At 46.0% G+C, this 14,982-nt stretch overlaps 2 protein-coding genes across 3 annotated transcripts in view; one reads left to right on the top strand and one right to left on the bottom strand.

Annotated features, from left to right (window-relative positions):
• The window catches only part of GRID1 (glutamate ionotropic receptor delta type subunit 1), a 760,175-nt gene that overhangs the window by 657,236 nt on the left and 87,957 nt on the right, over positions 1–14,982 (top strand). The window lies entirely within an intron of this gene.
• On the bottom strand, positions 9,256–9,707 carry LOC103351329 (non-histone chromosomal protein HMG-14). The gene has a single exon (XM_089313754.1). It carries the CDS (start codon positions 9,681–9,683, stop codon positions 9,378–9,380), a length of 306 nt encoding a protein of 101 aa, XP_089169880.1. The 5' UTR covers positions 9,684–9,707; the 3' UTR covers positions 9,256–9,377.

The raw sequence follows: 14,982 nt of genomic DNA, 5'->3' as shown, positions 1-14,982 counted from the left end.
TGAAAAGAATGTCAGTTAATGGCAGGAGAGGGGGTCCTGACTTGTGTATTTCCAGGATTGCACATCCTGTTTACTGCTGAGTTCACTCCTTGCCGTTTCTGAGCAATGTCACCTACCCTGAAGTCTTCAATTACCACCAGATGCTGAAGATGTTAACACCTGGGGCCCTGGGCCAGGCCAGGCACCTAAATGCAACATGTCCCACAGTGAGCTCATTAGCTAGACTCTGAGCCTTTCTGCCAACCCTGCCCATTGGCTGAAGTGCACCCGCCTGGTCACTCAGCCACTCTTGACCTCCAGCCTGGCTTCATCTCCCACAGGAAACCATTTGCCTCCCGGAGATTCGGCCTGCCTCATAAATATTCCTCCAGATTTGGAGCAGGTGCTCAGGGCCTGGATGGCTTCTTCCCTGTCTTTGCATGTTTAAATCCATCCTTCATGCTTTTTTTCATCTGATAGCATCTCAGTATTTTTTATAAACACAAACCACATTTGATCACATCATTGCTCAATGCCTTCCCAACTGCTCCACGCCCACCCCCAAGAAAAAGTCTGCGTAGGGCTCCTGACCCTTGCATTTTTGTGACATGTGGGTCACAGCCAGTTGTCTCGCTCCTCTGCTTTTGCAGTCAGAAATTTTTTCTCTTTCCTGGAATGCTTTGCTCCCCGCACCTTCCTGGAAAGCTCATTTTCCTTTTGGGAATGCACTCAAGTTCCATCCTAGGTGCATCCTCCATGAATTCTGAACAATCCATTTCTCAGTGCTTTCCCTGGACTCCTCACAGACCTGCATGCATGGCCGATTCCCTCTTTGAAATGGCATCATTAATATTCAGTATCCCTACGTATGTAAGTACAGCCATTTTGCTGTCAGTAAACCAGTTGTTTTCCCATTAATTCACCTCCCCCAACTTCCTCTCCCAAACACTCACTCCTTCAGTTCCTTTTGAAACTTCACATCCTTTCCCCCACAAAACCCAGTGGGCTCTGCTTCTCAGAAAATTCTCCTTAAACTTACCTGGTTTAGTTGGTGCTATCTTCATTAATATCCGTTGTCACACACTGTTTCTAGAACTTTGTGCTTCATTCTCATGGCCTTATATGTTTTAAAATAGTAATGGTCACATTGTATTTTGCATTTCTTATTCTTACCAAAATTTCAAACCCTAAAAAGTAAGTCAATCATCAAACATTTTTCCCTTTAGGCCAGCGCCGTGGCTCACTAGGCTAATGCTGTGCCTGCGGCACCAGCACCCCGGGTTCTAGACCCGGTTGGGGCACCGGATTCTGTCCCAGTTGCTCCTCTTCCAGTCCAGCTCTCTGCTGTGGCCCGGGTAGGTACTGGAGGATGGCGCAAGTCCTTGGGCCCTGCACCCATTTGTGAGACCAGGAGAAGCACCTGGCTCCTGGCTTCGGATCGGTGCAGCACACCAGCCGTGGCAACCATTTGGGGGGTGAACCAACGGCAAAAGGAAGACCTTTCTCTCTGTCTCTCTCTCTCACTGTCTAACTGCCTGTCAAAAAAAATTTCCCTTTCCCTAAACCATCAACACTTCTACTTGGAGAAATTATTTTCGGTATCTGGATCTGCATACTTATGCATATGCAGAGGCAGAGGAATATAGGAAAATATGGGATCACATAATAAACCTCCTTTTCAAAAATTATTACTTTTATTTTTACTTGACTTCGAGGAAAAATGACTACAAGCAAAACTAACGATATTGCTGAACTTTGATAGACTTTTTAAATCAAAGAATATTAGTTCCTACATTATCCTTCTGTAGTGATAAGGTCAGACAGGAAAAGGTCAATAAGTTGGTGCACATTGAGCTCCTTCCTTTGAATTTCTACTCTGGAAAATAAGGAACTTGTCCTACACAAATATTCTCCCATTTCCTTAAGCATTTTTCTTATCTATGATATTTACATGACAAAATTATGAATTTTTATTTTTTTCTATACTACAATTATCCATAGTTGCAAAATATTAATTCTATATGAAGATTAACTCAGAACTTGATCACTATCTGTAGGGATCGCTGCGCCAATCCGGAGCCAGGAGCCAGTGCCTCCTCCTGGTCTCCCATGTGAATGCAGGGCCCAAGCACTTGGGCCATCCTCCACTGCCTTCCTGGGCCACAGCAGAGAGCTGGACTGGAAGAGGAGCAACCGGGACAGAATCTGGCGCCCCAACCGGGACTAGAACCTGGGGTGCCGGCTCCACAGGCGGAGGATTAGGCTAGTGAGCTGCAGTGCCAGCCCATTATCTGTATTTTTATCATAGCTCACATCTCATTAAACTATCTTGTATTTGTATAAAATATTTAAACAGGTGAAAAATAAATATATTTATATGTACTGGTATAACAAACACTTATACCCCACTTCCCACATGTAATAAATGTTACTTCATCAGTTTGCTTTTCTAAATTTTATTTATTTATTTATTCTATCTGAAAGGAGAGAGAGAGATGATAGAGTAGATAGATATAGACAGATCTGTCCATCTTCAGGTAGATAATAGAGAAAGACAGACAGACATACAAAGACCCCATCTGCTGGTTCACTGTGAGGATCCCCACAATTGCCTGGGCTAGGCAATTGACTTTTCACATTTAAATGTTTTCTTCTTAGGCTTTCTGTACCAGATCCAAAAATGATTGTGAAGAAATGACACATTTGCCATTTTAGAGTTGCAATTGTTTGAGTGATGGTGTGACAGTTCGTCCCCTTCATGTTTATGTTAGTAGCCAAGAGCTATATTATTTACACAGACAGGAGCTGTAAACTCAAGCCAGGTCTGCCACCAGGGGGGCAGGAACCCAGTCATTTGAGCCACCATAACTGCCTTCCAGGGTTTACATTAGCAGGAAAACAGAATTGGGGCTGGAGCCAGCACTGGAACCCAGGCACCCTGATGAAGTAGGCGGGAATCTTAACCACTAAAAAAAAAGGGAGTGGGGAGGAAAAATACTCATTTGCACTTCATGTTTTTTGAAATAAAAATTATATAAAATGCTTTTGAATACAAATTGAACTTAGAGCTAGTTTCATGTTTTTCTATTCCACATATAGGCACTTGCTGACATGCATTCAGAGTTCAGCAAGTTCATATATGGAAATATATATTAATGTATAAAATGGATCTGAAAATAACATGTAATATCATTTTAACTATTTTAACATAGCTTTACTTTATTAATATGTTTTCAAAAATATACAGTATTATTAGATTTTATATAATCAACATATAATGGAAAATTGATGTCATTGCCTTGGCAATCAATATTTGGTACATTTAGGTATACTCTACTTATTTAGATACCATATAATGAGATATATGTTAACTTTAGACCCGTCCTGTGCCTTGCTGACTGCCTGCAGACATTTGGGTTGTTTCAGAATTTTGCCAGCAGGCCAGCATTGACAGCCCTGCAGTGGGCATTGTTGTATATATCTTGGGAGCAGATGGATGTGTTCCTTTGGGTCCGTACCTTGAACTAGAATTGCTGGCTCATTGGTATGGGCCTGCTTAATTTTATTAGACATTTGCAAATTACTCTCTAATGTGGTTTTGCAAATTTACATTGTCAGTAGCTGTGTCTGAGAGTACACATTGTTTATCAACGTTATGAATATTTGATTTCACACTTTTCATTTTTGAAAATCTGATGGATATCACATGCTATCTAATGACTATATTAATTTGGATTTTTCTGATTACAAATGAGGCCAAACATGTTTTCATAAGCTTATTTCTATTTGGGCTTCTTTTGCACATATCCTATGCATATTTTTGTCCTTTTTAAAGATTGCATTATATTCATCTTACATTTATATGTTACCTGTGAGCTAAACTTTTCTTCTACAGGGCTTACATTTAATTTTATTTATAGCATCTTTATTGTGAGAAGATTCTAATACTAATATAGTTAACTGGATAAGTTATTCCTTTTAGGGTTTGTTCTATTTGTATGCTCTTTGAAAATATCATCTTTAACGCCAGGTCATATAATTTATTTTAGAAATTATACAGTATTGATTTTCACATGTAGGTCTTTTATCCATTTGGAATTTATTTTGGAGATTGCCATTTAACCCATACAGATAAACAGTTTTTATAGAAACATTTATCAAAGAGTCTGTCTTTCTGCCATGATTTGTTTAAGTAGGCATTTTATTCTACAATAATTTATATTTGTTGAAAATTATACAGGTAGTACCAAGTCTCTACTTTCCTGTATTGTTAATGTTTTTACATTACTGTGGGACATTTGCCTTTGGCTAAAATCCAACATTGGTGTAGGATTATTAACTGAACGCCATAGTTTATATGGATTTCTCTACTTCTGCCCAGTTAAAATGATCCCATCCTAGGATCCCATCCAGGACAGCACATTATGTATTTGGACTTTGTGTGCCATTATTTCTCCTGTGGTCTTGATGGCTTCTCTCTCTTTGCTATTCATGACCTTGGCAATCTTGAATCATATTTTGTAAGGTCCCTTAAGTTGTCTTTTGCTGGTGCGTGTGTTTCCTGGTTAGTCTGGGCTCGTGGGTTTAGGGGAAGAAGACTGCAAAGGAGTGCTGTTCTCCCCCATGAAGTCATGTTTGTATGCCATGCACGTTACCCACCGCTGGTGATGTTAATCTTGTTCTCCTGGCCAAGGTCGTGCCTGGCAGGTTTCTCCAAAGTGAATTTACATTTTTGTATTTGTGGAAACAAATATTCTACTCTTTGGAAGCAAGTCATTAGGCACTGCCCACACTCAGGATTGAGGGCATATTAATTTTCACTTCCTGGAGTTGGAAGCATCTACCAAGTGATCTGGAATTCTTCTCTAAGGGAGCTTTATATCAACTCTCCTAGTCACTTAGTTATTGAGTCTTAATTTATATTAATACAGGTTCATGAATATTTTATCTTCGAATTATAACCCAATCCTAACATATTCACTTCATTGTTCTTACGGTTTCATTTCTGGCCAGTAGGAGCTCTTTAAGTCAGCTCCCATGTCCTTTGGAATATTCCCATTTTTTTAGCATCCTGTGGGATGAGGCCTGGAAGGAGGAGAGTGGAGGGGGTTCAACTTGTGCTCTAGATCTGCCTGCTGCTCCATCCCCTCACCTCCTGCTTCACCCTCCACACCCCACACTCATTTGTTCTGGTGTTGGCTCTTCTGCATGATTGGGAGGTCCTGGGCCTCCCAGAATTGGCTGACAGCACCATCTGGGGCACCAAAGGGAGGAGCAGGTTGGTGGTGTAGGCCACCATGTGTCTTGCCATGGTGGACATTAGGACACAGGCTGTGAAGCCTGGTCTGCCTCTTCCAGGGCCACAGGACCCCTCCTGTGACCACCCATGTTGACCCACTACCTTCTCTTGGCTCATCAAGATCAAGGCCATCATGCAATGTCACACAGACACTGGACTGTGTCTCTGTCACCACAGTGCCCCTTACAGGTGGTTTGTCAATGGGTCCCCATGCTCATTCATGTCACTTGTGCTCATTCACAGTCACTTTCTCCCCTGGTTATGGGACTCAGCCCTTTTGTACCTTCTCCTGAGCCAGCAGGGTGGCATTTCCTCTGGACAAATTCTTACCTTGTCCACTTCCATACCATGCTGGTCATGTTTGCCCAGCAGACCAGGGTCGCCCCAATTTCTGCTGTCTGGAAAGTCCTGCTCCCATGCCTCCCCAGGGAACTGATCTCTTTAAGACACAATTCAGTTATCCCTTCCTCTGAAAGGGTCGCTCCACACCTCTCCAGGCTGGGTTGAAGAACAGCTGGAAGCATTCCCCTTCTGGTCTGGGAGGAGTCATGGCTGCTAAATCCAGCAACTTCAGAGTCTCCTGAGAAGATGTGTACCTCTGTAGCTGTGAACAGATTCCCAATGGAGACACTACTGTAACTGGAAAGTCAGGGCACTTGGACAGACCTGGGTTAGGGGTCACTTGTAGGGCATAGCAGAGGAAGACGCAAGCCTGTGAGCAGACAGGTGGAGGAGAGGCCTGGGGGAACACAGGAAGATGCCATGGTGCTCCAGGGAGCATCAGAGGAGCAGGTGCAGTCCAGAGTTGGTCTCAGAATGCCCCGGGGGAGGGGAACATCGAAACTCTGCCTCCACCATCACTGCCTCTGTGGTTTCCACAGGGGAATTCCAAGGCCTTGCTGTGATGGGCTCGCAGGCTGGAAAGAAGACTGGATTAAATAACACATTAAGCCATTCATGTTCTTTGAGAGCCTGTTTCCTCTTATGTCAGGTGCAGAGTAACTCTAATGACGCATGCTAGGCAGCAGTGTGGGACTCAGCTGAGTGTCGCTCCCTCTCCTTTATCCATGGAGAGAGAAAGTTCGTTGCTAAGGGTGTCATTTGAATGTGAAGGAATATAAAGCACAGTTGAAGAGGAGAGGCTCTATTGTTACTGAGAACGTTAATGGTGAGAGGAAGGGAAGAGACAGCCAGGAGCTTGCATCAGCGGTAGTGGCACTGTTGGGCAGGGGAAGGTGTTGGGGGATTGCATGTTGGAGTTATCATTTTAGGATGAGGCAAATCGGATCAAGCTTTTAGACTGAGTGGATGGGGCAAGCGTTTGGTACAGCAGTTAAAGTTGCTACTTGAGATGCCTGCATCCCATATCCGTATCCATATCTGCTTCTGATCCAGTTTCTCACTAATGCCCATTTTTGGAGGCCACAGGTGATGGCTCAAGTACTTGGATCCCTGTCACTCACCTGGAGACCCAGATGGAGTCCTGGTTCCTGGCTTTGGCCCAGCCTAGCCCTGCCTGTTGTACATATTTGGGGAGTGAACCAGCAGGTGGAAGATTGCTCTTTCTCTCTCTCTCTCTCTATCTCCCTGTGTTTCCAAGGAACACAAATAAAAATAATATTGAGAGGAGCCACAGGGGGCTGCTGAATGAGGCTAAGTCTCTAAGGGAAACTGAAGAAAATGAAAATAAAGTTGAAATCCAGATGGAGAGGGAAGCAGGGAGGACGGGGCCGCTTGTGGTGAGAACACTAGCGAGGCCTCCGTTTGGGGAAGGACTCAAGCCCATCAGCAGGTATTGCATCTTCTTGAAATCTGCTCTTCTGAGTTTCTAATGTCTGCTTCTGGGTAAGAGAAAGGGCCCAAGGACACCACAATTCACTTTGAGTGTGTGTGGATGGGATAAATGAGGGTGTGAGGCCAAGCCCTTTTCCTTAGGGACATCACTGAGAAGAAGACCTTCTTTGCCCACATCACAGACAAGGTTTTCTCCTGGAGTACCCTGACCAGTAGAAGGATGATCGTTCCTCTTGGCACCCAGTGGGGCTCTGAGACCTCCAATGAAAGGCTCATGATGACCTGACATTTTCCCAGGAAGCCAAACCCTAGGCCCTGTTTCAACTTGGGCCAATTTAGAGTTTGGATGTCAAGGGTGGGGGGCGCAGTGCTTAGAGTAAGGAAATGGGGCTCTTGGCCATTGAGTGCCAAGTCACTAAGGGATAAGAACTGGCATCCTGCTTGCGTGTATTGTGATTGAGTTCATTCTTCTGTAGATTTGAGTACATTCTGGGAGTCTGGGGGAGACTCCAGCACCAGCCCTCTCTCCAGCTGCTCGAGTTTTTGTCCCCATGTGCTCATTGCTCTCTGATCTCTTCAGTAACGAATGCACCATGTCCTTCTTTCCCTGTTGTGGTCTCCTTTCCCTGGAGTGGTCTCCACAGTTTCTTTAACCCTACATTCGACTTTTCATTCACAGCTCCTACTCACTCCTATCTTGCAGAGACCAAAGATGCCAAGTCTCCATGTAAGGTCCCATCCAGCTAAGATTCTAGAAAAGTATTGAAAATAAAACGTTGAGAGGAGGGGTGAGAATCACATAAACTTTTATAATTGGCTGATGTGGGTGTGTATCTTCTTGTCATTGCTACCTTTGGCTCCTAGAGAGAGAAATATCAACCAGGCATTGAAAATTATGAAAATAGACAACTATGCGCATGCATCCAGCACATGATGGGTCTTCTATTAAAATGACTGTGTCTCTTTTCCCTCCCACTTCTCAATTCCCAATTCTGTGCTTTTTTTCTCAAATTGCTTTTTGAGACCAAGAGACAAACAGCACTAGAAAACTCCCATTCCGTGGTTCAGTCCATAAATGCTCTCAGTGGCCTGGGCTGGGCTGGGCCCAAGTTGGGAGCTGGGAGCTCAATTCAGATCTCCCACGTGTACAGCGGAGATCCAGCTACTCAATCTATCACTGCTGCCCACCAGGGTCTGCATTAACAGGAATCTAAACTGGAGCTGAAGCCAGGAAGGGAACCTAGCTACTCGAGTAGTGAATGTGGGTATCTCAACCAGTGTCTTAGCAGCTAGGTTAAACACCCACCCTTCAATTTCCAGTGCCAGGAAACTACTGAGCCCCTAGCCTGACTTTCTTCCTCAATGGAATCACAAGGATGACTCATGCCTTGGCTCTTCCCACTGCTCTCGGGTCACCCTGGGCTGAACATTCTGACTGGGGCAATCTCAGCCTGCCTACAGCCAGCTCATTCGGACTCTGGTCTTAGTTAAAACTTACTTACCCCTGTCTAATTTTGTTTTTTTTTTTTTTTCCATAATTGAGATTTTATTGGTGGTGAGAATCAGCACACACATTTTAATTTGTACAGAATTCTTAACATACGTACCAAAAATCTAAAAAGCCATGAATTGTCATTCTTTTTTTAAAAGTTATTCCGTGACTTTCCAGCTTCAAATTTGGAGGCAACTCTTCCTTAAGAGGCTATCAAGTACAAGTATCTTCAAATGTTGCTGTTACATAAATCCCACCCATTCACAATATAATAGCATATGCACGACACTCAAATTTTCAATCTTTCACGGCACATTAACAAAATCATTAGGAAAACTGGACTACCACAACCAAAGATGTTACAGAGTGCACATGGTTCTGACAGAACAAGGAGTGGTTTTCTGTAGGAAACAATTCTACAAAACATGGGAGAAGTAACTGAAAATATTCAAGACAGATTAATTGCACAATTGAGACTCCAAATTGCCACTTAGTATGTTCTGTACTGTAAGATATAAAAACCACCCCCACCTATGGAATGTTAAGCTGACACCCAAGACAGTCAAAGCCTCCCAGAATTCAATATGCCACTATTTTCTGGTTGTACCAAAAAATAAACAACCAGCAAATGATTTCACCTCTTAAAAAAAATCATTTACACTTAAAAAATGGAATGAGGTGGGCTTCCCTCCTTCTTAAAAATGTTTCTAGAGCTACTAAAAAACTTGCATTTACAAAATAGTTGATAAAAATATTCCTCTGGATTGTACAAGAAGGGAGACAGGGACCACTGATAACACATGGTGTATGGTATTAATCGGACTTGGCTTCTTTCTCTTCTGCTTCATCAGAGGCTGGACTCTCCTCGTTTTTCGTTTCTCCGTTTTCTGCAGGCAAGTCTTCTTTAGCTTCTTGGTTAGCCACCTCGGCCTGTTTTCCCTTTGCTCCTCTCTTCCCCTTTGCTTGCACTTTCTTGTCTGATGACTTATCCTTCCCAGCGGCCTTCTTGGGCTTCGCTTCCACCTTCGCGGGGGCCGGCTTCGCCGACAAGCGCGCCGACCTCCTCTTGGGCTCCTCCTTGGCTGCCCCCTCGGCAGAGCTGACCTTCCTCTTGGGCATCCTGGCGGTGCGGAGGGCGCATGCCTGGTGCCTGCGGGCCGCGGCGCGCCGAGTGCCTTCGCGGAGCTGGGCTGCCTTGCCGCTGCCGCGGCTCCCGCAGCCCGAGCTGCTGGGACCCCTAATTTTGTTTTCAAATGGTGCTCTGGTTTAGGTGCAAAGATTGGTTGATTGGTTGATTGATAATTGATTTGAAAGGCTGAGTGGCACACACAGAGAGAATTTTCCATCTGCTGTTTCACTCTCTAAGCAGCCACAATGGATGCGGCTGGGCCAGGCTGAAGCTGGCAGCCTGGTACGCCCTCCTAGTCTCTTCCACATGGGTGGCAGGGACCCATGCACTTGGACCATCTTTCACTGCTTTCCCAGGCACGTTAGCAGGGACCTGGAGAAAAAGTGGAGCAGCTAGGACTCAAACCAGCCCTGTGGTATGGGAATGTTGACATTACAAACTGTGGCTTAATCCACTAGCCCCATCCTAGTCCCACTTGACCTGTTTTTCTGATGAACACTTTGGCATTTAACATTTAGATTCAGAAATAAATTCCAGGCTTAGCACTGAAGAGGCTGGGCTGTGTTCCTCTATCAGAGGACACCTGACCCACAGTCTAAAGTCATCATCATGGGCTGCTTAGAATGTGCCACAGACTCAGGGCCTGACAAATGGGTGTCTCTGCTCATCTGCAAACAATACCTCCTGAGGATCAAGTGTTCTCCCAGGCCTTCTTTACTTTATTCCTTCTCAAAACAGAAAAATGATGGTTCTGATAACTGTGCCTGCCATTAACTAATGGCAAACCCAGTGACTAATTGTGTTTGGATCTGATGAGCAAGGGAAGTTAATTGTCCTTGCAAAGCCTGGCTCCTGAGGACTTGAGCGGGATGGAAAAGCAGGCGTGCAAAGACTGTAGGTGATGTGCAGCTTTAGGCATCAAGTCAGACCTTTGGGACGTCAAGGGTGCTTACGATGAGCTCAGCGCCACACCCCACAGCTTTCTGGGACCTGCAGGCTAGGTACTGGGAGTGGCTCGTCAGAAGCTGCGCTCCACTGTGACAAGAAGCTCCATACTTTCTGGCCTCAAATTGGGAACCCTTAGGAGCAGAGCCTGAGCTGGGAAATCTTGCACAAATGGCTTATGGGTGGAGGGGGCATTTCCAGTGAAGCAGGATGAGGGACACAGAGCAAGGCAGGGAAAGATTTTAAGCAAGAGTGTGGTGTCAGCTGGAAACAAGCTCCAGCCAACCCCAAGAGAGCAGAGTTCTGGAGGGCAGGTTTCCCCGCAGACATAGATCTGCCTTAGGCAGAGGGGCTGCCTCTCGCACTGCATCTCCAAGGGAGGCAGCTTCCCTCGGTGGAAGGCAACCCTCTTGTGCTGTTTGCAGCTGACCTGCACGGGAGGGATGAGCACATCTTGCACACAGGGTTCTAGGCCATGCACCAGCCATGTCTGCGACAGTTCTGGGTGACCTCCCTCCCATGGACAGGGACTCAGGTCATAACTGTGTTCTTTGCTGCCACAGGAAACCTGCAGATCGGATCCTTGGAGGCATTGCACAGACTTTGTAGTGGAAACAGCACGGGCAAGAGAGGAGGCAGAATTTGTCTGTTGCCCTTTGACCAAGCCAAGGGTTTAGAAACCAGGGCCCAACTGTGGATCTTCAAATCTCAGTCATGACTTCACAGGCAGGTCCCAGCCCTCACAGGGTCACTGGACACTTAATTGCACCTCCCCGTGGTCCCCCGACATGGACCCCACGCTGGCCTCTGGCTTTGCCCAGTAGGTCAAGAACCAAGAGTATCCCTCTCGTGAGCACACTAAATCTGGCCAGTTCTGCCTGTGAGGATTGATATCACACCAGGCTTGGACGTGACTTTATAGCAAGGGTCCCACCAGACACTGAGGGACACTGTCCTTCCGGTCCCTGGAGTTTGCCATTGAACTCACTGTGCTTGTGGTCTGCCTCTGTTTGGGAGAGATAAAGATGAGGCGGGCAGTGGGGGCTCATTCTCCATGACACACACACACTGTAATTAGCTTGCTTTGTCATTTCCTCAGATGTCGCCCCTAAGGAACATCAGGCATGGTATGCATATGGGGTCAGGGGACTCTCCAGTGACATAGGGACAATGCCACTCCTCCAAGCAGCCTTTCCCAACAACCCTTATCCCAAGTCCCTGCTCTGTGTCTGAGCTCTTCCTGTATCATCCTTGTCCCTTAGCCTGGGAGAAGCTGGGGCGGATGCAGAGGATGGGGGACAGGGAGAGGCCACTTGGCTTCCAGGCTTTCTGTGCAGGGTCAGTTGCTGGCTCTGAAGTTTCCCCTCACTCCCTCCTAGTCCTGGCTCTCAGGCATGTGCTGCCCCCAGGAAGACACCATCATTCCACTTCTAGGCCTCAGAGTGAATAGTTTCTGAAACTGTGGCTGGGAATAGGAGTCTCTTTTATCTGGCCAGTTTTCCTAAGATGTAATGACACAAACAGCATTGAGCCTGAAGTATGGTCCCTTATCTCCTCTGAAACAGTTGTAAAGTCATCGATAGTACATTGAACATCATCCCAAAATGAGCTCTAAAATATAATTTTCAATATGCTCCGATGGAACATTTCAGCGCATTAGGCAGAACAATTCTGTGTGTCTGAGCATCAGGCCCAGGGTTTGTCCTACATTTATCTCCTCCTGGGATAAGGGACCTAATATGTCTTTGATTAGGATTTGAATTAATAGTTAATGAGCCTCCCATTAGCATACACTGGGGGTGTCAGAGGCAGGTAATCCGTCTGACCTTGCTATGAATGGATTTAGGTAGCAATTATAAAACCCTACAGTGATCACTTTTAACTTTTCTATGGTAACTGGTTATGCAGTTCCACAAAATTTTAGCTCTATGCCGGCGCCGCGGCTCACTAGGCTAATCCTCCGCCTAGCGGCGCCGGCACACCGGGTTCTAGTCCCGGTCGGGGCGCCGGATTCTGTCCCGGTTGCCCCTCTTCCAGGCCAGCCCTCTGCTGTGGCCAGGGAGTGCAGTGGAGGATGGCCCAGGTGCTTGGGCCCTGCACCCCATGGGAGACCAGGAAAAGCACCTGGCTCCTGGCTCCTGCCATCGGATCAGCGTGGTACGCCGGCCGCAGCGCGCTGGCCGCGGCAGCCATTGGAGGGTGAACCAACGGCAAAGGAAGACCTTTCTCTCTGTCTCTCTCTCACTGTCCACTCTGCCTGTCAAAAATAAAAAAAAAAAATTTTAGCTCTGTGATCTTCAACTTCTCAGGGTCTGTTTGCTCGTCTTTTTTTTTTTTTTTTTTTTAAGATTTATTTATTTAGTTGAAAGGTAGAATTGGAGGAGAGACAGAGAAAATTCTTCCATCCAGTGGTTCATTCCCCAAATGGCCACAACAACCAGGGCTGCATCAGTCTAAAATCAGAAACCAGCAGCTTCATCTGGGTCTCCCCCGTGAGTACAGGGGCCCAGAGACTTGGGCCATCTTCCACTGCTTTCTCAGGCTTGGAAGTGGAGCATTCAGGACTTGAACCAGCATATGTATGGGATTCCAGTACTGCAGGCTGGGGCTTAGCCTGCTATGCCAAAGTGCCAGCCCCCTAGCTCATCTTTTAAATGGGGGAATTAATTGCAGTTGATTTTTTAGGATACTTACCTTAATCAATCCATATGATTTATGTGATGATTCCTGGAATATTCTAAAATGCCATGTGGGATATGCCATCTGAGCTTTTATAACCCATTCGCTCAAAACTAGGACTTTTCTCATTTATCTTTCATGAACTTTGAACTATGCAGAGGGAGATATGGAAGCCGTGCATCTATCTGATCTCTCCTTTAATCACATTTCCTGGGTACCTGCTTTTGGAGTGATGTGCACCACCAGCTAGAGATGCATAGCTCATCCCCTAGTGAATTCAAAGGGCAAGCCAACTGGACAGCAGCTTTGTAACTCCAGGCCAAGTCACAGCTCATGAGCCAGAGAGGAGGCCCAGAGGGAAGGGCAAACACACACATCCTGTTGCAAAAGTGGACAGAAGGAGGCTCAAAGGTAGTCATCCTTGAACCTGGACAGGTGTGGCAACTAGGGCAGGTAGTGAAAGGCAGGAAAGAAGAACAATTTTTAACATAGGTACAGTCTGTGAAAAAAAAAAAAACAGATCTATCAGTTAAGAAGACTGATATGCAAAGAATTATTGGCATGGAAAGAGCAGAGAGAGATTGAAATACTGGAAGCCCAGGAGGAGGCTTCTACAACAGACAGGTGACAAAAAGATTGAGTTAAAAGGGTGGTGGTTGGCATAGTTTCTCCTTCCCTAAAAATGAGGGGGAAGCATTGGCCATAAAATTCTGATTTTAAACACAGCAGAAGCTATGGTACAAGTGAGGTTTTCTCCATAAAAATTCATGTTGAAACCGCCTGCCGGTGCTGGAAGAGTGAGGTCCTTAGTGTCTTTCCCATGAGACTGGATCAGTTCTCAGGGTTGGGGATCTTAATGTCTTTCCCATGAGACTGCATTAGTTCTCAGGGTTGGGGACCCACTTCTTTGTCCCCCTCTTCCACATGCAAATGCTTCCCTTCTGCTTTGTGCCATGAGCTGAGCAGATGTGGTCACTCATTGTTGGACTTTCTCCTGCCTGAAGCTCAAGTTCAGTTAAGCCTCTTTCCTTTGTAAGTTTTCCCGTTTCCGGTATGCTCTGATAGCACCAGGCAGTGGATCAAGATGTAGAAAAGCCCAGTGTGTCAGAAGCTAGAGAGGAAATACGGCAGTCAGACGGTGAGCTGGTTTGGGAAGAAGAGGGTTGAGCGATGGCATTCTTGCAGGAAATCCGATGTGAGGGGTGGGAGGAGGCCCAGGCAGATGGAGGAAGGAACCAGAGAGAGAGAGTGCAGCCTTGAGATGGGGAAGCGGGGACAGGGAAATTGCCAGGAGGTAGGAGTCTGCGTAGTCTAGTGACTCAGCAAGATAAGGGACCCCATGAGCTGAGGGGGAGGATGCACCTGCTGGCCCTGAGCAGGGGGCACAGACACAGGACCTCAGGGGGCTTCAAGGCACTCCCTTGTGTTTCCCATGTTTTCAGTGTCTTCCCCTTGGTCCTTGTGGACCCTGGAGGCTGTTCTTTAATGTTCTCTGCTGCTAAGGTCCCTTGTTAAACTTCTGATATTTTGTTTCTGGTTTTTTTTCCCCTGAAGCTTCTCCCTCTGTTGGGGAGTGATATTCCTTCAATATGGAGAGGAAAAGATTCAAGGTTTGTTCTAGTGCAAACTGGGGGTCTGTGCTTTCTGGAGACCCCTTATACTCTG

Source organism: Oryctolagus cuniculus, chromosome 15 (assembly GCF_051225735.1).
Source record: "Oryctolagus cuniculus isolate XC-2025 breed Fujian yellow rabbit chromosome 15, ASM5122573v1, whole genome shotgun sequence".
In the NCBI taxonomy this organism is placed as follows: Eukaryota; Metazoa; Chordata; class Mammalia; order Lagomorpha; family Leporidae; genus Oryctolagus; species Oryctolagus cuniculus.
Note: the sequence above shows the minus strand (reverse complement) of the source record. Positions and strands in the feature narration are given on the sequence as shown.